The sequence below is a fragment of the Melanaphis sacchari genome, unplaced genomic scaffold (genome assembly GCF_002803265.2).
Source record: "Melanaphis sacchari strain LSU unplaced genomic scaffold, SCAv2.0 Contig13_pilon_pilon, whole genome shotgun sequence".
Classification (NCBI taxonomy): domain Eukaryota; kingdom Metazoa; phylum Arthropoda; class Insecta; order Hemiptera; family Aphididae; genus Melanaphis; species Melanaphis sacchari.
Window position 1 is genome coordinate 2,306,506 of NW_020270588.1, and position 22,792 is coordinate 2,329,297.

Consider the following 22,792-nt stretch of genomic DNA (forward strand, 5'->3'; position numbering starts at 1 on the left):
ATTTTATTATCCATTTAAAATGTTATACATTTTAAATATTTTTACACCACACATCAAATCCAAGTTAACTTATTTAATTACTTGACATTAAATTATTGTCAAATGCAATTAACTGTAACACCATACCATGAAATAGTATAAGTATCATTATTATGTAGTTCATTGGTATTCACTTGTTTAGAATTTAAAAAAAACCTCTGATAATCGTACATAAAATTGACTTTAATGTTTTCGATGCATATGGAATGTATTAATTTTGCTGATTTTTTTGTCTTAATTATATAGATATTTTAACTTTTTAACTGAAATTTTCATCAGTCTAAATTTATTGATACAATTTCATATTAGTCAAAAATTAATATTACCACAACAATGTATGTATCTTAACTTTTGTTTCAATAACTTATACTTTGAAAAAAGTGATATCAAATATAACAACTGTTTAACATGTTAAAATTGATTATTTTTACTATGAGCTAATAAATGTTTTATTTGTGATCATAGAATACTTAAAATTTCAATGATATTGACTATCTCAAAGTTGTGAACTATTTGCTATTTTAATTGATAATTTTTTTGTATACATATTATGTTATATTAGCCCAATTTCGCCCTTTTTATTTTAATTTTACATCTATTATGTTATATCCGTGATCATTTTTAAATGTATTTAGTATTGTTATTAAATCTACGTATTATAGAATTTTTTCATTAAAACATAATTTTACTTCCAGTCACAATTAATAAATGTAATTCAAATGTAAAATATTAAATCAAGCCTATTATTTATATGCAAATTTTTTGAATGAACATAAAAAGTAAAAATAGCTTTAACTTCATGTTTACATTTTTTGTGTAAATTAAAAAATACCATGACAATATTGTATATTTAACTATACTAGTTTACTTATTATATTAATATGAATTTAAAGTGCTATGTGTAATAACTTAAAGACATCTTGTACATTGACAATTATTTGGTTGAAGTATGCGTTTTGTTTTTCCTTCGACCATTGACACTTTGCTACCAGATGGAAACTTAATAATGAGATCTAACGAACCTTCGTTTATTTCAATATAATTTAAATAATTGTTTGTTTCAATCATTATGTTATTATTGATGTTTAACTTGTTATCAATTTTTTTTGTTGAAACTGTACTTTTTTTCTGGCTCTGTCTAGACTTGTTCAATACTTGATGTTTCGTATTTTTAATAACCTGTAACAAAATTAAATAATTTACATTTAAAAATATTTTTATACTCAGTTTGGACAATTTTTAATTTACCCCATCGTTATGGATGGATAAACTCCGTAATTTTTTCGATAATTTTTTTTTTGGTGGATCCCATGGTATTCTCTCCTCTGGTATGTTGGTCTAATTATTAACATAATATAATATAGTTATCAACTTAATATATTGAGGATCTGTGTTCAATTATTTTCACCTTAGAAATTGACAAATTTGGATTACATGCAATACACCTTTCGTTTTTTATTTCAGTTTGTATTTTACCAGACTCTGATGATTCTTCAATATCTACAGTTAGCTTGTTATTATTTTTTGTAAATAAATTGACTCTATGGAAAAATCTAATGTATCAAATTAATTAAAATATGCACTTTTATGTAAATTATATTAAAAAGTAAAGAATGTTATCCTATTATTATTTACAATTAATATTGCTCATTGTTTAATTAGGCACTATTTAATATTTTGTACTATCTCGTAACATTTTTTTTTTACCAGTGATAACTCCCACTTAAATAGACTTGTTGGGTCAGTTCACAATTATTTTGATATTATGTACATCACTATAAAAACTTATTTTACCCATTATGATTTTATGTTCTTTACTGTGTAGGAAATAAGATAATTCAAAAAAAAAAAAAATGTGATCAGACTTTTTTTATTTTGTCATGATCTAAATTACAAATTTTGTTTTAAGATTTATCTTTTTTCTTGGAACTGAAATTTATATGCTGTAAATAATATTGAATGTAAGATATCGCTGGTTGATATAAAATATAATATACCTATAATCTAAATGTATAAAATATATCGTATTATCATACATTTATATTATTCAGTATTCAGTATCAACAAAATAGTCAAATAAGTACCTTATTTAGTATGTAATGTAATGTTTCTATTGAATAATTCTCAGTTGATACAAATATACAATTTTAAATACAATTGAAGTATTTTCTACATTTTTTTTTTCATAATAATAAAAAAAAAAAAAAAATGTACATGAATAATAATTGTTAATATAATTTACCTTTCACAATATTACAACACCTAAAAGTACGAGTAATTTTTTTGTCTGATACTTAGGAAAAATATAATAGTTAGGTTTCATTAAGGTTTAGACCATTTAGGCGTTTTGCTATTAAATCTTGAATAATTCAATAAAACTAAATTTTGTATAGGTACTTATTATACATCATATACTATTACTACTAAAGGTCTACTACTATTAGTAATCGTTCATTGTTTATACCTAGCTCTTTGCCTATACCTAATGAGTAGTAATATCTTCATATTCATATGTATTCAATGCAGAGCTTAATATTTAACTCACTTAGGTTGTTCGTAATCCCAGCTGTTGTCTACTCGTTTGGTGCTCATTATTTCACTTAAGTGTCTCCACAAAATACCATTGTTTAATAATATTTGTGTACACCTCTCTCGTTCCTTTTGGTATTTCTTTGTCTTCAGCACAATGTGTTGCCAATCATGTGGTGGCGTCGTATCCACCCTTGCAGTGGCTGACTTGAGCTAAAATATTCATAGAAAGTATTTAAAAAAATAAACCTCTAGTAATATTTTTCTAAAGGTTTATTAAAATGTAATGGGCCACTAAATAATATTTAAAAGACTATTAGTTTGCAATTGATTCAAACTAATGTTTAGTGATTGATTTGTTTATGCCATAAGCATTGGCTTAACTATATCTAAGTGTTTACTAAATTATAAAAAATATTCTATGACGTTTATCCCATGAGAATTAAATTTATTTTGTCACGGTATTTTAATCTTATTTTGCCTACAAATTATTATCATTTAGACATAAACATTATCCTCAAATAAATACATATAATTGTAATAGCGTTATTAATTTGAATAATCGAAAGAACAGATCACGCGTCGTTCTAAACTAGAAGTAATTTAAATAAGATTTACTAGATAGAAAAACTAATAATCTCGTCATATGCAGTCTAGTAGTCTACTACAGACTTGTCGTCAACTAGTAACCATGCATGTATAGTCATTTTTAGCGATTTGACGGTGATGAGGATGACTGATGATAACCTTAAACGATGTAATTCTTGTATTAATATTTAAATACTAAAATTATACCTGGGTCTAACTATAATCGTGATTAGTAAACGTATGAGAATGAGATATTCAGCTACAGACATTACAGTTTTGGGGCTGGAGGCATAGAGCACTCAGCATAACATCAAGTATGTTTTAAGGAGTAATATTTAGGCAGTTCATATTAGATTTAAATGGTGTCGTATAGCAATGAGTACTGAGTACTGAGTAGTGTGTGTAATTCATTATGTGTGTCATTGCTGTTGTCGTGGCCACCGCATACTTATCGGTTTCAATACGCGGTTATTTTCAGAATTACTATTATAATAAATTAATAACCAAAATAAATGTTTATGTATATTTTATCTATGAATTTATACGTATTTTTAAGACAATAATCGAACATCAGGAAGTAGGTAGTAGTACGTAAACGTAGTCTTTCTCTTATTTGTCTAAAATTACAAAAAAATAGGACATGTTCTAACCATCGTAAGTTCATTCTGTAATACATTTAAATGTTTTTTAAAAGACGTTAAATTATATTGTACCTAATTTAAATAATAAAAATAGTAGTATTTCTAAATTTTTAATACTTACATAATATATTGTCTTATATTTGAATACATATTTTTGATAATTATTATGTTTCTATAGGTATCTAAATCTAATATACATCTTTCTTTTAAATTTTGGTTTAGATTGTGACGAGTATTATTGAGTTATTATTGAATATAATATAATTCTAAATTTTTGTATTTATTCATATTTTAATTAGACATAAAAAGTATGTGGTTGAACACATAATGACGTACAGAAACGTGTGGTATACAACAATATTATCGAAAAATCATGTTGAAATAGCTGTGGCAATTTCATTTTGTTAAGCTGTAACTTTTACTCGTATTGAAATAGATAAAGGTACATAAATAAACATTTCAAATTATTATTTAAACAAATACAGTGTGATAGTCTAGGAATTCTTTAAAATTTGTCCGTCCCTAAAAATATCAATAAAGTTAATACAAATCGTTACTAGTATTATGTAATACTAGAGATATTTATTTTTATTTACTTTTACATCATCGAACATTATTAATTAATTATTTCCATTAATGTAAATAGTTAAATGTAGTTAAATGTATTAATGATTAATATAATTTATAAAAGTTAAACCACTAAAATCTATTTAATTGGTTTCCAAAAAGTAGTATAGTAAAGAAGTGTTCTAGTACGTTATCGAAAAGTATATTATAAATCATAGCAAGTACCTACATATAATATATATTTATGATCTATGTAATATATTAGGTAGGTACCTAAGGTACCTCTTGATCGGTATAGAGGACAATTATTAAAGACACTTACATTGACTTTGTGCTGATGATATAATCTTTGTTGAAAAGGCTTCACAAATAATTCTTCTTTGCGTGTCAACATTTTTCTATATACGCAAAAAAAATATAATTATTTATGTTTTTTTTTTTTTTTATATATATATTTGTTTTTACTTATTATATAATAATATATATTGTATACTGATAGAGATATTATAATAACTCAAACATCGTATCAAGTTAAAATAATTTAAATAATAATGATCATCAAAATTTATTCTACATTCATAGCATTGTTATTAAAATGTTATGATAATTTTAGGTACCTACCAGTTTATGTGCATATCAAGTTCTACTTTATACCAACAAATGTCTGATTATTTTTACAAATTCCTATTCAATAACTGTTTAAGATTACACTACACTCACATGTGATGTCTTTGACTTACATATACACAACATAACAAATTTGTGTTCAACAGAATTAAATTTATATTGTTAGCTTTAATATTAAAAGTAAATTTACCTATGTATTTTCAAACTTAAAGGTAAGAATATTATCTAAGCCATCACATAGGCTTTTATTGATATTGTCATTTCAAAGTGAATTATAGCTAGGTACCTATGTAAAAAATGAAATGCTCATAACTCACTTTAAAACTATTATATTAATAAAAGTCTATATAATATGCTCGCCTTTCAGCATGATAATCGGTGAAATTACTCTAATATCAAAGCTAAAAACATAAAACGAATTCTGCTAAATGAAAATTTGCCATACGGGTTTGGCGTCCTCTCAATAATATTAATTGTACAAGAATTTACACGATAAAATGTAAATTAGAAGATACCTACGAGTTACGAGTCTACGACCTACGCTGTGCCTATACCACAATAATAATAAACACAAATTTGTTTGAACTCTTGGAAAAGAAAAAATATAAAGTTATTTAAATACATTCAATCGGTGTAAAAAAAAAAAAAATGTACGTTGACCGGTCAGAGTAAAAAAAAAAAAAACGAAGAAAATACATAATATTATCTAATAATCAAGATACAGTGTGATACCAACGTGTGTAAATTGACAGTGCAGTATTTTCAAAACGTGCAAACCTCGCAGTTCACGAGTAAATCAAAAATAATAATACGCCGACATTGAATATCTGTCGCGAGTATGACAATTTAATGTCCGTAAATATTTGGCGACGACAGTCCGTGTAATGGCGTGTGCAAACGTACAAAACCTTGGCCGATTGCAGCTGCTGGACGATGTAATTTTAAGATTCACTATTTGCAATTTTTGAATAGTTTAGTAATACGTATTACAGTGAGCTGAGTGAGCCGATATCATACGCGTACGTGCGAGGGTAAGAAATATTTCGAAAATAAAAGTGTCGACGTTTAGTCGATGTCCCTATGGTAACAACCGTTGGGTGCCCTCCCGTGTGGTACATAACCATCACGTCTCAAAGTGTTGTTTATTACGTACTATAGTACTATACGTAATAATATTATATTTGAACACAATGCCTTTGATGTATTACACGTAGGGTGTAAAGCGTGTTTTATTTAATAATGTTTTTTGGCGACAATGCGTACCTACGGAGAGCATAGGAATTTAATTTGGCCGCCGCGAAATACGACTGCGCGGACGTTTTGCCTTTATTGCAGCACGTCACACCCACAGTTTCGGGTTGTCACTGTTCGACAAGAGATATTTTATCGTATTCGTTTTGTACCCAAAACATCACACGATTGCGGACAACGACTTTTGGTGTAACATTACCGAAATGTGTCGCGCTGTCTACCCGGCCCACTGATTAACAACAATTTTCCAATTGGGTTTTTCGTCCGGGCGAGACTACACGGTTTAAAAACCACGGTATTAGATATTAATACGTCGTATAAATTAAAATAGGAAGCGCCTGATACCTAAACGTTTTAATTGTTTTAAAAACGCTATAATATGTTTTTGTAATTTTTATGATCATTACAACTCACTTTGTTAACACTGCATCAATACTCGAAGTCAGAAATATCACATTCTTAAAGTAATATTTCTGAATTTTCCAACACTTATCCGCAAACGTAGCGTCGTTTTCGGGGATTCATTGTTATACTGTAACCGTCCGCAATTGTATATCATCTACATGGGTTTTGAAAATGGGAACCTATTGTACCTAATAAAATATAAACGTTATATATGCTGTGCGTGTGGTGCGTGATCTGTATTTATTGGACTCTCATTTCTCACTATTGTCGAGTATTATTGTCCGTCCGTTAATACTCCGGCATTCTACGGCGATCGAGCATTATTCTACAATAGCCAATGACTATAACGTATAACTTGTACTTGTATGGTATAAGTTATGTATTACTGCGAATAATATTATCAAATAATAATGAAATTACTAAATTCGTTATTTTTTGTTTAAGCACGTTATCATTTTGTTAAAATTTGAACTTCAAATGCCAATGAAAAAGAATTTTGTTCAAATATTCTGGAGATTTTTTTGATTTTAGTGTGAATTACTTGTAAGGAACATAATATGTTAGATTTTCAAGCCTTAATTAAACAAATTGAACATTTAATACATTTTTAGTTATAAAAATATTTGTACATTTTTGGGGTTTTAAAAAATTTTATTTTCATATACCCATTAAAATAAATCGTGTTATTTAATATTTTGATATTTTTATTGGCTATAAAAGAAATGTATGAGGTAGGACCTTGAGTTAAATTTTCAAGTTTTTTGTTCGAGCGAAAATTGTTTAATTTATTAATATTTATACAATAAAAATAAAAATAGTATAAAATTTCCATGTGGCCTACAATATACATATATGTAAATACAGTCGACTCTCGATAATTCGAAATTGACGGGACTGTTGAAAAACTTTGAATTACCGAGAGTTCGAATTGTTGAGTAGTTCAAAATAACGAGAGGGCAAAAAAAATTCGAATTATAGAGAGTTAAGAAAACATTTTTTTATTATTGTACATACATACATATTAGTTATTTCAGTAAATTAGGTGATACATACATATTACAGTTATTTATTGTTAATTTTATTATTATTATAAAAGATTATTATTTTTTGAAGAAATCTGCAATGGTTTTCTACTTCATTGAATTTAGTTTCATTTTTTCAAAAATAAAACTACATTCGGCTGACGGCTATCGACGACTCGACGAGTTAAATAAAATTACGATTAGAGACGATTAAGAAATAAAACGATAAGGTTCTAACGATATTATTCTATAGTTATCGACAATAATAATCTAAATTTATACACGATTGTATAGTAAATTATTAATAAAAAGATTATAAACATACAGATAAAATACATTTGGTGAATATATTATGTACTTCGAATTTCCGAGCATTGAACGAATGATACTTCGAATTGTCAAGTGTTAGTGGCCAGTTTTCCCAAAATTTAATTTCGAATTACCAAGTGTACTTAATTGCATTGTTTTTATTCGAATTACCGCGTGATTTTCAAGGGGCCGAGCATTTACTTCGAATTACTGAAGGTTTCGAATTATCGAGAGTTGACTGTATTTTGTTTCTAATGAATTAATCTGGAGGAAAGTATTGATGTTATAAAAGCTTAAAACAATATATTGCTTATTTCATAATAAATGTTGAACATGAAAACACAAAAAAGTTAGCATAGTAAGTGACGTATTAGTTTAATGTACATCAAATTTACATTAAGTTCATTTTACGAGTAGGTAACGAATGAAAAAATGACAATGCATCTTAATGATACTATATTATAATAATAAGTATTATTAGTAAGTGTGAAAAAAAATTATTGACAGTTAAATAATAATACGTATTGAATATCTAGAATATTTTAGTTGTAAACGGATTTCCTCTAAGGATATTATTTTGAATTTTATGATTTGTTATTGTTTTTAAATTTAATTTTACAATACATACTTATCAATGTTGAAATGAATGAAAATTAAAATGTAAAAGTTTATGTGCAGCTTAAGTAAAAATATCGTCTAGAGATTTTAAAGTTAAAGGCATAAAGTTCTAATTTTTTAAACATATTTGTTTTATTTTGTAAGCTTTCTAAGTATAAGTTTTAAACGTTTTAATGTTTTAGATTATGAAATATATTGATTTTACAATGATGTATGTAAGTTTTGTGTCTATTTCATGTGTTGGAAAAGAAAATATTCTTTAACCTTCAAAATTGATAGTGGGTTTCAATTAAAAATTTAATCAGTTGGTAATTTAGGAGTTAAAAGATATGTAAATTTGTAAACTATTTCTTAGTTTATTAGAAGTTCAATTTTAATACTCAAGGTTTAAAAATGTACCTAATACACAATTCATTATAACTTGTTCTTACAGAAATTTTATTTAAATGTATCGATTATGAAAATAGTAAAATAATAAAAAAATAATAATAATAATATTATACATTTATATATTATATTATATAATTATAAATATCACTAGTTTTTTTATGTGTATTTAAAGTTAAGATCTTTAAATTAGAAGTTTTAAAATATTTAAATATTAGCATGGTAAATGTGTGTGTGCGTACTGCGTATATTATTTTTAAATTAGATAATGTTCAAAAATATATTATTCAATAAGTTAATTTTAAAAGTAATTGATATTTAAAAATAAAAAAGAAAAGTAAGTAATCAATCTGCTATACAGTAGATATCGATTGTACTTTAGCAGTTTGTATTCAATTTAAATTACTGTAATGTCTGTAATATTTACTTTAAATTTTTATTCAATAATTATTCAATGCATACAAAAAACGATTTTGAATAAAGACTGGTTTTTGTCTATCAGTATACATATTATGATAAATGTGTATTGCTAATTTAGTAAAAATATTATTTTATTTTAAGTAATACAGTAGGCGTAGTAGTACGGTATATAATACAGCATAACTAGGCTAAAATTAGTTTAAATATTTTAAAAATATCATTGAGTATAGAAAAATGTAATAATGTACGTACATGTTTCAAGTAACTAGTTTTAGTAAAATATGATTTACTTTACGGAATTTCTTATTAAATAAACTAAGCCTTAGCTTTAAATATTGTAATAACTAATAACTATAAAAATTGTTAACTATAAAAAATTTTCAAATTTTTGTAATTTTAACGAATTTAATCGAAATTTAAATAAATACCTATAACAAAAAAATCGTGATCATGTATCTTTAGTATTTTTTAAAAGCTATGATAAAAAAATTATGAAAAATCTTATAATAAATGTTTAAGATTTTTAATAGAGAAAATTTATTTTATTAATATTTACAGAAAAAAAACTAAAATAAAAAATTTTAAATGTTTATAAAACGCTCAAAAATAGTCAAAATAGTTTAAAATTATTTTACCTAACCATGTATAGAAAATACTAATATTAGGTGGAAATTCTAGTATTTACGGTTATTATAACCTCAAGCAACCACATAATAGTGAGGGCCTCCACATAAATTGATTTTTTGTATCCAATTATTCAAGTACAAAACAATTCTAAGATAAATTTAAATTTGCAATATAAATTAAAATGACAACTTAAATAAAAATGTTTAAACATTGATATTTTCATAATCAATGAATACCTAGCGAAATGAATACATAAAAGTGAGAATGCAAAGAAGAATTTATATTCGATAGATAGGAACTTGTATAACGGTAATTTTCAAAAATGAAATTAATAGTAAAAAAAAAAGATTACGAACTTCAGTGACACAAATTCGACTTTCAGGTCTTATATTCTTTTCAGTAATAAAAATAAATTTAGATAATTAAATTTTTCTTAAATGGTTGGGCTATTTGCAAAAAATAAATTTCAATGATAGTGTTAATATAATCTAAGTACTATTGTAACGTGGTCGGGAGAACGACCGGTAGGTACTCGTCCAATATGCTATCTACCTTAAATATTTTATTTACTGTAATTTTATTATAGTTTAGTATGATATCTACCGTATGTCCGTATATGCTGTATATTATACATACTTTATCATTTTGCAATTAAGATATAAGATTAAGCTTTTATGAAAACCCAAATCATATTATATTTATATTTTATACCTTAATAAGTTAGGTACCTACCTTTATAATATTATACCTGTTTAGTGTGTGTTTGTGAGTCGTGTCGATCATATACGTGGTTTTACTGTGATTTATTTATTATGAAATATTATTTAATAATTATCATTATGAGTTTGTCAACTATGAGTTATTTATATCGACACATAATTCAAAATGAAGAGATGTGCGAAATTTTTTTAAGTTTACGCGGTTTATTACCAATCGACCAAACTTGTACAAAAATTAAAAACCAAGCAATTTGTGGTGGCGAGTTAAAAAAAGCTCTGAAAAATAGTCAAAAACGTGATTCAAAAGGTAATATTTTGAAAACATATATGTAGTGTTAATCATAAGTACATAACAATATTAATTATTTATGACTATTAAAAAATAGTACTAATTAATTGTACTTACCAATAATAATTAATTGTTAGGTATATAGGTAAGTTCATACTATAGATAAGCATGGAAACAATTATTATTAGACATGTCAAAACCATGGTGGCGAGTTAAAATTAAATATATTGGATTGGTATACCTAATACCTGCATTATAGACTTATTTTTAAAAGTTCTTTTTTAGAATAGGTATAAAATAATTCAAAACTATAACGCATTATACTATAGAAATTCCTTATCAAAAGTAATTTCCATTACATTTTCTTTATACTTGGAAATAATAATTCTTATGAAATTACATAACATGTTGCAAATGAAGTAACGCATTACTTCCGTTACGTCACTACCGAACACTGGTTAAAAGATCTTACTGTTAATTATGTGTGAATGTGTGATTATATCGGTCAACAGTTAGTTGTGTTTCATGTTACATATTTGTTATACTTTAACTGTATAATTTAACATAACTACTTATATACTTTTATTATAATATTATTTATTTATTGAGTTATTTTAAAATAATAAATATTTTTCAAAAATAATTCTTTCGATTAAAATATTTTTTTGCAATAAATTTTAATTTACGTGGAACTGAAAAATAATAGCCATAATTAAGAATTTAAAGATGAACCCAGGGCTTCCACATTCTTAAACCTGACACTAGGTATATTTGGGTATGATATATAGGATATATATGATAATAAATTATTGAAAAATAATAAAATATAAAAAAAATATCGTATGTATACATACATGTATGTATCCGATACCGACAATATTAGAGTATTTTATGAATAAGACAGACGTGTGTTGATAATATTAACTTTTGGACTTTATTTATTTTCCATTACTTACAAGTTTTTGACATGTATAATAATAATAATAATAAAAAAAAAATGTTTGGTCAATACAGTTTTTGTTATGTTGTTTTCTTTATATAAACCCTAATAGTAACACACTTATACATAACAAAGGCAACTGTAACTATTACAATATTTAATCTACAGTGATTCTCAACCTGATATTTACCGGCATATTATTTCGAAGACACAATACCTACTAACTATCGGTACTGTTTTTATAAGGTATTTTAAAATAATATTTAAGTAATTAATTATAGATGTTATATTAGTATGGTACATAATTGACACTCAACATTAGAGCATTAAAACTACTACAGTATTCCGTGAAAAATATAGAATATATTTTTATTTGAAAACTTACTAAATACATAATAAGTATTTTTTCAAATTAAGCACATGCTGCTATGCTGGCTAGTAAAGGTTTGAGACATCGTATTCTATTGCTTTTTACTTAGTGTCATGAAATTTAAAGTAATATGTTACTTATGTTAAAAATATTATAATATTATTACATTTATTTTTGGACACAAAGAAATACCGGATGTAATATTTTCGATTTGCTAAGTAGAAAACTTGTGTATATGGTTGATAGGTAGGTACATAGAGATTCTATGTAACAAATACGAAAAATACAATATTTTTTAAATGGATTTTATTTAAAAATAGTTACAGTTGTAAAAAATAACAGAGAATAAGCAATCATATGATAATCACATGTATAGAAATGTGATATATCATACGATGAATTATTTTATTTTATTTATAAAAATATAATTTAACAAAAATGTAACTGTTGAAACTATATAAAATCTATTAAACACAATATACTAATGTATTATTGAGCATTTAGTATTATAGTACTATTTAATAAAATAAATAATGATATACTTTGTGTAATATAACTTTATGTTTCATAATTATATATCGAGGAAATATACCTATTTTATATTTATATATTAATGTAATATATATTATATATTTATCTAAATAATAAGTATTCAATAATAATATTACCATTAACTTTTATGAAATAAATGTATCAGGAATTTTTTTAGTTGGTAGATAGATTTATTATTGTTCTTGAATTTAATATATTTGTTTTGAATAAACTTATCAAAAAAAAAGTGAATGTAAAAACAAATAAGGTTTAAGCTTGTATAGGCAAATAAGGTAGGTACGTACTATATATAATATATTTAAATTATATTATTTAGAAGTAAATATAATGGAAATAGAAATCATAAAATATCGTGACTAAAAGCTATTTAAAAATATACATAGATATTGCAAAAATGATAAAAAATAAACGAGTGACTTTATTATAAGAAAATTAATTTTTTCCGTAGCTATTTCGGTTTAAATGGTTAAAGTCTTATAGACTGTAAGTTCAACGTTATTTATTATATTTGAACTAACTATATAAGTTACTAATTAGATTTTTTTTACTCAAATTAACAGAACTTTAATGTTCTCATAAAAATTAAATGATGATTCTTACAGGGATACTTTTAAAAACAAGATAAAATTGACGATATTTTATTGGTATATATTATTAAAATACATCATCCTGTAAGAAATAAATTGTAATTTTTAGAGCTTAGATTTAGGAAATAACTTTTGATGTGAAAATATTAAATAATTTTTTAGTTAGATGAATTTTGCAAAAAATAATTAAATGATAAAACATTGAAAAAATTATCAGACTTACAGGTCAAGTGTTTGACTACCTATTAATTTATTAAGTACATACTTATGCCATCCATTCAGTTTTGGTAAGGTATATTTTCTTTTTTTACTATAATTTTATAATATAAGAGTAGTATCAAATATTTATATGATCATTTCTCAATATTTAAAATATAATTTTCAAAATATTTTAGTTAGAAATTCATAAACAATTTTCTTTCTATATATAAGATTTGAAAATTTAATTTAATTTTGTTATAAAATTAATATTTATCAATATAGAACAAATTTTTAATTTTAAATAATTTTTTGCTATATAAAATCATACTTGAAAACTGTATAACGGACTACTGCTTTAATGTGAAATTTATGCAACTAAAAAAATATTTGTAAAAAGTTTGTTTTAAATTTCCACTTCAATAAATTTAAATTTCAGTTTTTAGTTATTATATTTGTTTCTATTTTTATATGAATGATGATTATTTAGCGTTATTTAAACTAGTGGTTCCCGACTCAACACAAGGCACAGACTACTTTTATACATTTTCTATTGTCATGGACCGTGGACCTGACATCAATCCCCCCTCCCTTTAATATCACTTATTTTTTTTTTATACCTTTCTAATTAATAATTTGTAAATAAAAACTAGAAATAAATATACAGTTTATGTTGTAAAAAAATATTTTAACTTATTTATTTAAAAATTTAATTTGATAAAAAAAAGGTGATACAAATTCAAATGTAACATTTTACGAACTTCTATTAATTAACTTATTTAATTTGAAAAAATATAAAATAAATTTATATTATTAAGTACTCAATTAATGTGACTTATTAGGGCGTGCTTCTTTGATCAGTTGTGGAATTCTTGGAATGATATCGCATAATATCGTTACTTGGATTCGGACGATTTCGTTATTTATTTTTTATAGATAATAGTGAAGAAAATTCTTGCTTGCATAAATATGTGTTTGAAAAAACCTTAAGGAAAAGTAATACTATTTGGATATCCCATGGACTTTTTACACCAAAACTCTTCTAAGTATATCCGTACATAAATTATAAATTGTCATCGGTTGCGCAAGTGTATTATTTGACTGTTGAGCGCTAAGTCGTGTATAATAAAATGTATAAAATATTATTTCGTTCATCTTTTTTTAAAATTTCTTCATTCGCGAGCCACTAGGGATGAGTCTACAGACCACCGGTTGAGAGCCATTAATTTAAACGGTAGCCAACGCCTATTGTTATTTTTATTTACTTTATTTCTAATTTATTAGTTCTAAGCCTGTAAACATTGATTGGAAAACATGCATACTAGGCCATTTAACTTGAAAAGTAGAAATCGACTTGATCAGTCATAAGATACATCACAAATTTAAACGGGAATCAACTCAGTTTACTTTAATAAAATATTTTTTTTAAACAAGAATCAATTCTGGTATTTTAGAATTAATTTAACTACGGCAATAAAAATATTATATTTTCTTAAAAAACAAAGAGTCGATGGTAATTATTAATTTATGTTACATATCATACATGCATACATGCATACATACTTTAATACACATAAACATAATTATAAGTATACGCAATAAACGCTATCGACCATAGAAATAGGTATTATTGTCTGCAGGGGCGTCATTTGGGGGATCAGGGTGTGTGGTTGCACCCTTTACTTTTAAAATAGTACTAAATACTGAAAGTAAGTACATATCAATCTATATAATGATATTAAGTCAACATTTTCACAAATTTGTGTTGGCTTTATATTTATAATAATACATCAAATAACACAACAAAACATTTAATTGTGTAAATGAATACTACTATTTTCAATAACTATCCTAAATATTAAATACCTACTTTTTATTTTAACTTATATGCGCAATTATAAGTTCGAACATAATAAATTATATTATTTGTTTTACGCAGCAAAACATGAAACGGATAAATTGTTTTATCCTTTTCCACAACGAATGGCGTTTTTTAAGTTCGACCGTTGTTACCGTGGGCTCTGTTCCAGCACTGCATCTGGTTATTGCAGGATCTAAACAATTAACAAGTGTGCACACAGGTCAGTGTTATTCCGTTTTCAATATTAGCCAAAACTTGCAATGGAATGCACTCAAATTCGATTGCTTTGGTTGCATCAAGTGCCATGTGAATGTTCGGCATTGAACTCCATAATTTTCTTGGTGGACCGATGAAGTCACACATTGCCATGTTCGTTTTGGCCGGGCCCGCACAAACCTGTCATATCGACAATGAAGACGACAATCGAATCTCTAATGCACCACTCGCAGCAATGTCACTGCATATTAGACATTGATTTATATTGTCTTATGATAAACTCGAAAAAATTGCGGCATTCTTTTTCGGATTGACCATTTGTAAGTGGTTGGCTGAAACCAACAGAATCACCGAGCAGGCAACAGCGGACAGCGATCGGATTTCGACGTCAGACATAATATATTTTGTATGATCTTAGGTATAGTATAGTATTCGATAATATATTTTTAGATAAACGTACGCTTAATACTTTTTAAACAGGATATGTTATTCGAGGCAGGTTTTATTTATAATAACAAACTATGTCACAATGTCACAGAAACGAATATTGTGTATTTCAATACTATACAGTATAGATATAGTTATCAATAGCAGCAATATATGTTAAATCTAGTTTGATTATTTTCTTTTTAGAAGTTATCATTAACATGTGTTTTATCTGAAGTGTAAAAGTTCGGGGAGGTAAACAAAGGATTTTAAATTTGATAATGTACGTCAACAAACAATAACAAATGCTATAATTTTATTTCTTTAACTGTTCTTGTGAATAGATTTTCTGATTACCTATAATCTATACACACAGTGTTACTGAAAACATTTTCCATATAATGTGAAAATTTCATATTGATAAATAGAAAGTTATAATACTATGTACAAATTTAAAAAATATAATTTATAAAAATTAGCAAAGAAAAGCAAATTTGTATTTAAGAAAAACCATGTCATGAGATTGACCGAATGAGTTAGTGTTGATTAAAATAAATAAATTAAAAAAAATGGTTATGAAAAAGAAATAATTACAGTATTTATTAAAAATATTGAGGAAATATAATATAATTATTATCTATTATATTCTACGTTGTTTTTGAATAAATTTTATAGAAAAATGTTAAAATGCATATTAATAATAATTTTTTTGTGGCGCTTTACTCTTTAAACATCCCTTCTTTGCATTCATAATTCAATTAAAAAAATGTTTAGCCAGCTCTTCGCCTGATCTAAAATCCTTACTACGTGACTGCTAAAATTAATAGAATTACTATAAGTATTGATATTTAATAATGTCATTTAAGTTAATAATTATTATTTATTAAACTGAATTTTTAGATACATTATTAATTACCTACTACAATTTATCATATAAATGTTGTAAATTAAGTAGTTTTTATCATCAGCTGCCGTACTGAAGATCGATAGCAGTAGCTTCGTCATCGTCAAAGTCTGTGTAATATTTCTAGGAGTTACGTTAACCGCTATGAAACATCCGTTTTATTTGTTCAGGCATTCTGAATAAACATTCCACACTCGACACACATACACCCACACATGCCATCCCACCTTATCATGGGTTATAATTGAGCACGGGCGCATTGCGTTGTGGAGCTTAAATAAACGTTCGACGCACTAATGGAAGATTCAAATCGTAGCTAAATCAGCTGAGTGCTGTATCATTGATTGGAAATCGTCGTGAATTCACCCTACTACCACCCTTCATACGACTAAAAGAATATGTTGTCACAATGAGCGATGAGGTGCAAGTGATGGGGCAGGATATCAGGGTAGCGCACGCGCTCAACGAACTTTTGCTAGTCGTCGCAGCCCTTTGAAGGACAGCGAAAAAAATTAATTTTTCAGGTTACAATTAATATTGGATATCGACGAACGACCGGATAGAATACCATAATAAATAAATAAATAAATAATGTATTTTTTATAGTAATAAATTATGTTGCCGAACGCGATCACCTGATCAGTTGCTCATGGACGAGCTTGGTGTGACAAAAACGACGATGATTCCACCGCTGCACGCTGTGGTATGTCCCACATCATATGATCGTTCGATCACGGTAAGGGTAGCACATCCACCTGCTGTGATAAACAGCCTGAACCTAATTGCTCATATGGTAGTATACCACCACACCGATGACCCTTCATCTGTTACTGGGTCATACTAGGATCCGAGCAGCTACCCATTGATCCGAGCCCGGACAGCTCGGTATGACCGAACATTTTTTCAACGAACGCACAACCGTACGCACGTATCACATTGACCAGCTTGGAGTATCGCTGCCGCCATCTCATACTATTCACACACACTAGGTAAAATGATGATGAAATTATTATTATTATCGTGCGCTTGTTTTCACGCCGCTTCCGCTCTGAGGTTAACGTTTCGAATGAAAATTAAAACGCCGTGCGAATGACTGCCTACGCATGTTTACTTGTTGATCGATAACGAGCTAGTTATTGAGTTTTTGAATATCTTTTACCGGGCGCCATGTTATATATTATTACGTGTTCGTTGCTAAACGGCAAATTCCTCAACTTAAAAAAAAAATCATATGTTTGATCAATTCGTTTCGCCTCTAATATGACAATTATTACGTTTTTTATTTTTTTATTACCATTCTGATTATTTAATATTTATTACACGTTTCAAATCTAACCTACTTACCTATTAAACTATAATTATTTTGATTATGCTCTAAATCATTAAGAAAAAAACCATGATTTGTTTTTCGGTTTGTTATTTATTTAAATGACATGTGTAAATGTCATCATGTCTTATAACTTGGTAAAGTTTATAAACCAGTAAAAAAGAATGAAGGGAAGAGCTTTTGTTTATTACATATTACAAGTTAAGTTGTATAAAATGATGATAGGTACCTATTAAATATTAGTAAACATTAGGTGTATGCATTAAAATTTGTAAATTTCAATACACAACAGAAAATTGTTAATTATGATAGGTAAATCCTAAAATGATAAATTTAATTTAAAATACGTATTATCAAACTTAACTGATTCAGTGATAAGTATTATAGACGAGTACTTATATTAAAATGATAAAAGTTAAAAAAATTTAAGATATCTATAAAGATAATCAACTTGATGGATATTTGCTTTTTAGAAAGACAATACCTAATTATGCTGAATTTTTTTTATTTATAGTACATTTTAAAAAATAAAGCAATTTTTATACACTTCTTTTTGAATCATTCTAATTAACAATATATTAATTCTTTATATATTTATTTCTAATGAATAATATTTTTTTTGAATTAAATACAATATGATACCTAATAATTTTTCATGATAAAATAAGATAATCTTTTAAATTGTTAATTATAATATTAATTAAAATGTATTAATATTTTTGATTAGTGTAATACTAATTATAGTTTGGATTAGGTAATGAATAAATCAATAGGTATCAAATTTGTTAGTTAAATAATATATTTAATTTCAACTTTAAATAAAATATTTGAATATTATTACAGCAAACAGAGTTTAATTTTTATCATCAATCATATATCAAATAGACCATTAGCATAATACTTTGTATTGAATTAGAGAAACCACATTAATGGTTAGGTTAAAAAAAATTCCACATCGAATCAATCATTAAAGAACATGCACCCATCACAGTTCAATAATTCATGGAGAAATGTTAATCATTTAGGTGGACATGTAGAAGACATAAATATGCAAAATCATAACATGATGCCAAATGCTATGCCAAAAAATGGAGTAGATAACAACAGACAAACACAAAATCCAATGCTCAATGCTATGATGCAAAACTTGAATAAACAAAACTATATGTCAAATGCTATGACACAAGGTCTTATGGATAATAATAAAAAAATGCATGATTCAATGTTAGATACTACAGCAAAGAACTTAAATAAGGAAGACCCTAGCATGATACTAAATCATGTAACACAATCACTTAAAAGGTTTGTTGAAAAATAAAACTATTTTGTAGAAAATTTAATGTTTTGTATTTTACAGGAATTCGTCATTAACAGTGAAAGATACATCAAATAAATATGTTGGAGGTCAAAATTCAGCAAATAGCTTGTTCACTTCTTGCTATAATAATTTGTTTTCACAATTTAATTTTGAGCCAAAATTAAACTGCAATAACAATAAAAGCAAAAATGAAATACATCCAAATTTAAATCAATCCAACTTTCCTCTAATCAATAAACACAATTTATCTAACAATGGACCAAGCAATAATAATGGTGTCCAATATTCTAGTATTGTATCTGCAGGGAAATCTTATGGTAAACATTCATTATTTAAAATAATATGATCATATATTTAGTTGAAAATTATTCATTTTGTAATAATTATTTTATTTTTATTAGTAAAAGTGATGAAAAATTTAGATGCAAGTGAATTTAAAATGAGTAACAATGATTTTCCAGCATTACCTGTTAAAAATATACAAAAGAAAAATGTCATTAATCCTCAGTCTTCTATAATAGATTCAAACAAACAGTGTAGTACAACAAATATTGCATCTAAAGTGTTAAATAATCCTAACATGGATCAACATATTAATAATTCAAGGCATTCAAGCAGAAGTCTATTAGATATAAACTTCCATATGAATGGCGCTACTGTACCACCTAAACCTAAAGTTAAAATATCAATTGATGATGGTCTCTTAGATATGATCTTTACAATTATTTTTATTTATTAATTAATTTTTACTATTTAGGTAAAGTTACTAATATACCTAGCAATATGGTACATGATCAATTTGGGATTATTGGTCATCTCGTTAGTATAAAATCTGCAGAGTATGATCCTAAATTGGTGACATTAACTTATGGAGACGATTTGAGGACTCTTGGTTTGAACATGAATTCTCCTGAAAATATTTACCCTACATTTGCAGGTCCATTTGAAAATTCTCCACTAGGACCACATAACATTGATTTTGATGTACCACCAGAATATAGAGTTCAAAACAAAATAAAGTAAGAAAATTAAATGTTAAATTATGAATATTTTTTAATGAATTAATTATTTTTGTACATTTTAGGAATAAATTGGCTCCAATCAAGTTGTCCGAGTATCAGGATGATTTATTGTTTTATCTTTTTTATTCTTACTATGGAGAAGGAATACAGATATCTGTTGCAGATGAATTGTTAGTGATAAAACTTTTTTTTTTATAAACATATATACATATATAACAATTATAATTTATTGCTATAGGTGTACACGAGGTTGGAGTTATCATAAAGAACTATGTGAGTGGATCATTCCAGTGTCTTCTGGAACTAGCATGTTTGAAAAAGATTTTTCAGTTCATGGTATATTTTATGTATTTGATCCAAAGTTGTGGTGTAAGAAGGTCAAGAAAATTAATTAATTCTTGATCAATGATCACACTGTTGGATGAATGTGTATGTATTGCATATTATGTTAACTTTTTGTTGGTACACCAAGATAAGTTTGGTTTTAATCGATACCTAATAATGTTCAATGTATAAATGTCAATTAATGTTTTTTTTTTTTTTACTTTTGTGACCTTTCATAAAATCCATCCAAAATTTTTGGAAAATAATTATTAATATTTTATAATCATTAAAAAAAAAAAATCATACTTTCTACAGTAAGTTTTATGGACATTTTATGACAAATATCAAGATAAATAATTGCCATTCCATAATAACTCAATTTTTATTATATTAGTATTTTAATTTTAACTTTGAATTTTTGAAAAAATTATTATAAAATAATATCATGATTTCAATAAATGTTTTTATAGTTTGTTACCATTAATAATTATGTTATGATTTAATATTTTTTACACACAGTGTGTTGAAATATATGTATAAAACATTTTGATGCATTATACAATAATCCCATTTATACCTAATTAATGTACTTCAAATCAAAACAAGTGTTCAGTATGTAAAATATTCATTAATTCATGTAAAATAATAAGTGTGATGATAAAATTATTTTCTGGGATGGTGTGCATACACAACATACACAGACAGCTATTGAGTTTGCAAACATTAACCATTTTACAGTATTGTGGAGATAAATTATGGGAATAGGAAGGTATTAATTGAATCTGTTAAATTAAGAACTTTAGAGTGTGGTGAGAAGTTTACTTCAATATCCTGGCGAGGAAGAGTATTCACATGTTATACGATAATGATAATGTTTACTGTTTTCGATCCAACTTAGCTACAGCTACAGGTTTTCACTAGTCGTTAGAAATAGCCACGGCAGTGTCAAAGTATGGTATAACGAATCTGCATAAAGCTTCTCAAGGCGATAAACATAAAGCACTACAGCATAAAACTTAAACATCTTAAACAAAAACCTTCAAGTTTGACTGTCTGACTACCCAATTTCACTGATAACGTTGTTTTATTTAGTAATCCGCGTTATCAGTTATCAGTTATCACCGTGACTAAGAAATATAGTTTGGGCTTAGATTAAGCATAAAACTGAAGTAAATATAATTAATTATATTATAATAGAAGAATCAAGAAAGGCGTCAACACAAGTCACAAACACTTCTACCTTATACCTTTACGATAGTGGTTCTTTAAAATCAATTAAAAGTTAAAACTGTCACTAATGAAGCTGCCGACCTGACGAAGGCTCTAAATTTTCATGGTTTGTACTTTGTGTGGCGTAATTTAGTGTTATGCCGGGTAAAAATTAGGTAATTAATTTAAAAGTTCAATAAAATATGGCGGAAAAATCACGGATCACAAAATCTTATTTTAGGTACCGTTATTTTTCATTAGCTCATTAAATGTTTAATGATTGTTCATAATAGGTACCGTCATTAATGTTATAGTTTTAAATAGTGTTCTACTTAAAATTAATATTTGTACCTTTAATTCTTATATTTTAATGGCTCTTAGAAGTATTTATAACAACAATTATTAGTTTTTTTTCCATATTAATCTGGATCATTAAATTTCATATTTTCATATACCGTCGGGTTCGTGACAAAAACTCCAAGTCGAAAAATTTCAACTTT

General features: G+C 26.1%; 2 protein-coding genes across 4 annotated transcripts; one reads left to right on the forward strand and one right to left on the reverse strand.

Moving 5' to 3' along the window:
* Positions 1-854: 854 nt before the first annotated feature.
* LOC112591622 lies at positions 855-5,985 on the reverse strand. Of its 3 annotated transcripts, none has more exons than XM_025335490.1 (6): positions 5,769-5,985; positions 4,687-4,762; positions 2,585-2,781; positions 1,448-1,592; positions 1,288-1,377; positions 855-1,218 (listed from the first exon to the last, which is right to left on the reverse strand). In XM_025335490.1, exons 2-6 carry the CDS (start codon positions 4,756-4,758, stop codon positions 949-951), a joined length of 774 nt encoding a protein of 257 aa, XP_025191275.1. In that variant the 5' UTR covers positions 4,759-4,762; positions 5,769-5,985; the 3' UTR covers positions 855-948. The 3 variants fall into 3 exon arrangements, with proteins under 3 accessions (XP_025191275.1, XP_025191274.1, XP_025191276.1); XM_025335489.1 differs by having other exon boundaries at positions 5,728-5,985; XM_025335491.1 differs by having other exon boundaries at positions 5,895-5,969.
* An 11,122-nt stretch (positions 5,986-17,107) lies between these two features.
* Positions 17,108-21,305, forward strand: LOC112591633 (CCR4-NOT transcription complex subunit 2-like). The gene is made up of 9 exons (XM_025335508.1): positions 17,108-17,200; positions 17,263-17,616; positions 17,699-18,081; positions 19,445-19,721; positions 19,777-20,054; positions 20,139-20,435; positions 20,495-20,756; positions 20,822-20,929; positions 20,998-21,305. Exons 4-9 carry the CDS (start codon positions 19,468-19,470, stop codon positions 21,152-21,154), a joined length of 1,356 nt encoding a protein of 451 aa, XP_025191293.1. The 5' UTR covers positions 17,108-17,200; positions 17,263-17,616; positions 17,699-18,081; positions 19,445-19,467; the 3' UTR covers positions 21,155-21,305.
* The last annotated feature ends 1,487 nt before the right edge of the window (positions 21,306-22,792 follow it).

Coding starts and splice junctions, on each gene's coding strand:
- LOC112591622 (XM_025335490.1), bottom strand. CDS start 4,758: ATGTTGACACGCAAAGAAGAATTATTTGTGAAGCCTTTTCAACAAAGA. Junction 1,593..2,584: donor TGGGATTACGAACAACCTAA/GTGAGTTAAATA, acceptor TTGATACATTAG/ATTTTTCCATAGAGTCAATT. Junction 1,219..1,287: donor TATCCATCCATAACGATGGG/GTAAATTAAAAA, acceptor ATTTTGTTACAG/GTTATTAAAAATACGAAACA.
- LOC112591633 (XM_025335508.1), top strand. CDS start 19,468: ATGCAAAATCATAACATGATGCCAAATGCTATGCCAAAAAATGGAGTA. Junction 19,722..19,776: donor GTAACACAATCACTTAAAAG/GTTTGTTGAAAA, acceptor TGTATTTTACAG/GAATTCGTCATTAACAGTGA. Junction 20,757..20,821: donor AGAGTTCAAAACAAAATAAA/GTAAGAAAATTA, acceptor TGTACATTTTAG/GAATAAATTGGCTCCAATCA.